This window comes from Entamoeba invadens, assembly GCF_000330505.1.
Source record: "Entamoeba invadens IP1 unplaced genomic scaffold scaff_1105074725937, whole genome shotgun sequence".
Classification (NCBI taxonomy): Eukaryota; Evosea; order Mastigamoebida; family Endamoebidae; genus Entamoeba; species Entamoeba invadens.
This window is the reverse complement of record NW_004443670.1, coordinates 5,580-7,247: the sequence shown is the minus strand read 5'-3', so window position 1 is coordinate 7,247 and position 1,668 is coordinate 5,580. Positions and strand designations below refer to the sequence as shown.

Below are 1,668 nucleotides of genomic sequence, written 5' to 3'. Positions count from 1 at the left end.
AAAAAATCACGCCTTAATGAGTACAATAAAAATTGTGGTGCGGGACACACGATCAGTTCGACTTACTCTTATACAAGATGGCTTTGGATTAGTAAGAACATGAACGACATTTGTAACAATTATGAAGATGTTGCTGACTATGTCAATAATCACGTTTTTGATGAATTGTGTGAAGAATTTGAAAATAAAAGAATTGTCATACATAATAATTGTGTTGGTTTTGGTATGAAAAAAGCAACAAAGAACACGAGAAAAACAAGTGATAGATTTGAAGGCGCAAGTGGAAGTGATAACGCAGAAGAAGCTGAAACAAATTTAGAAGAAATATTTATCGCGGAATTGGAGGAGACAAAAAGGAATTTTAGAATGGACCATCCTTGTATAAAAAGTCTGTTTTTTAAAAGTAGAGAAATTTTCTCACACCTTTTCGAGATTGTTGCTTCTCTTCAAGAAGACAACTGTCTTCTGTTTGAGTATATAGAAAGAATGGAAATGTTTCAAATTCATGTAGACAGTCTAATCACAGAAGTCGAAACGGGTAATTTGAAGCACTTCAGAAACATCAAAGGAATTATTGAAAGAAACGACGAGTTCATGTTGAGGGTATTGTATCGTTTAAAATGCCAATTACAACTTAGATTTCACCAAGTTTCCCAATCCGTAAACATGAACACAATTAACGACTTACTTGTAAATTGGAAAACTGGAATTGTCGATCAAGTGATTTATGAAGACAATCCAAATTTTATGTTCTACTCCGAACTTATTGAACTGTTTTATTTCCCAGACGATATTGTAAATGGAATCCAGCCAAATTATTTTTCTAAGAAACACCAGTTTGGAGACGTTTTTGATGAAGAGTTGTCTAAACTTAGCGATGCAATGTGTTTAATGAATGATGAAGAAATTAATAAACTTAAATTGAACATTAAGAAATCTGAAAACGAATATCACGAAAAGTTGGTAATAGAAACAAAACGTTGTAGGAGGCTTTCTTTGCTTGAACTGTTTGACACACTTGAACAACTTAACCTTGTAAATCTTCAGAGTGTTGTTCACTGTTTGGTCTGCATCTTTCCAACATCGGTGAGTGTTGAACGTTTTTTCTCGAAACTCAAAGTTATGCGCTCTCAAAATATGTTACTGAAGATGGCATATGAGCGTCTGTTTTATTGTATGGATAACAACAATGTATACTTTGTTATTTAATTGAATATTAGGTGTAGATTATGTTATTATTCAACAATTTCTTGTTATTTTTTATATAATTTAATACAATTTGTAAAAATAAACCCATAATTTGTGTTTAAAATAAGACTGTAATTCAAAGGCTTTTTAAAAATTTTAAACAAGTAATTTATTTGTTCTTAAGGTGCGTTTAGTTTGTATTAGTTTTTCATCGGTGTATATAATTTGACATTCTTTAATATAATAATCAAAAAAGTGTAATACAATGTTGTAGTTTAAATAATAAATTAGTTTAATAATTAATAATAATTAGTTACAATGATAGTATAAAAATACAAAAAATAATATAATAATGAATAATAATCAAATAACTAAAAATAAATGACAAGATATTTTTTATTTTTAACAAATCGAAATATTTACTATTTGTTAATAGTTATTAATAATATTTTAAATGATTTGTTTATCATAATTAAATGA

General features: G+C 28.4%; 1 protein-coding gene across 1 annotated transcript; it reads left to right on the top strand.

Annotated features, from left to right (window-relative positions):
- Positions 1–225: 225 nt before the first annotated feature.
- Positions 226–1,209, top strand: EIN_004690 (hypothetical protein; the record flags this gene model as incomplete). The annotated part of the gene is made up of 1 exon (XM_004260371.1): positions 226–1,209. The coding sequence occupies one exon, from the start codon at positions 226–228 to the stop codon at positions 1,207–1,209; it is 984 nt and encodes a 327-aa protein (XP_004260419.1).
- Positions 1,210–1,668: the final 459 nt, after the last annotated feature.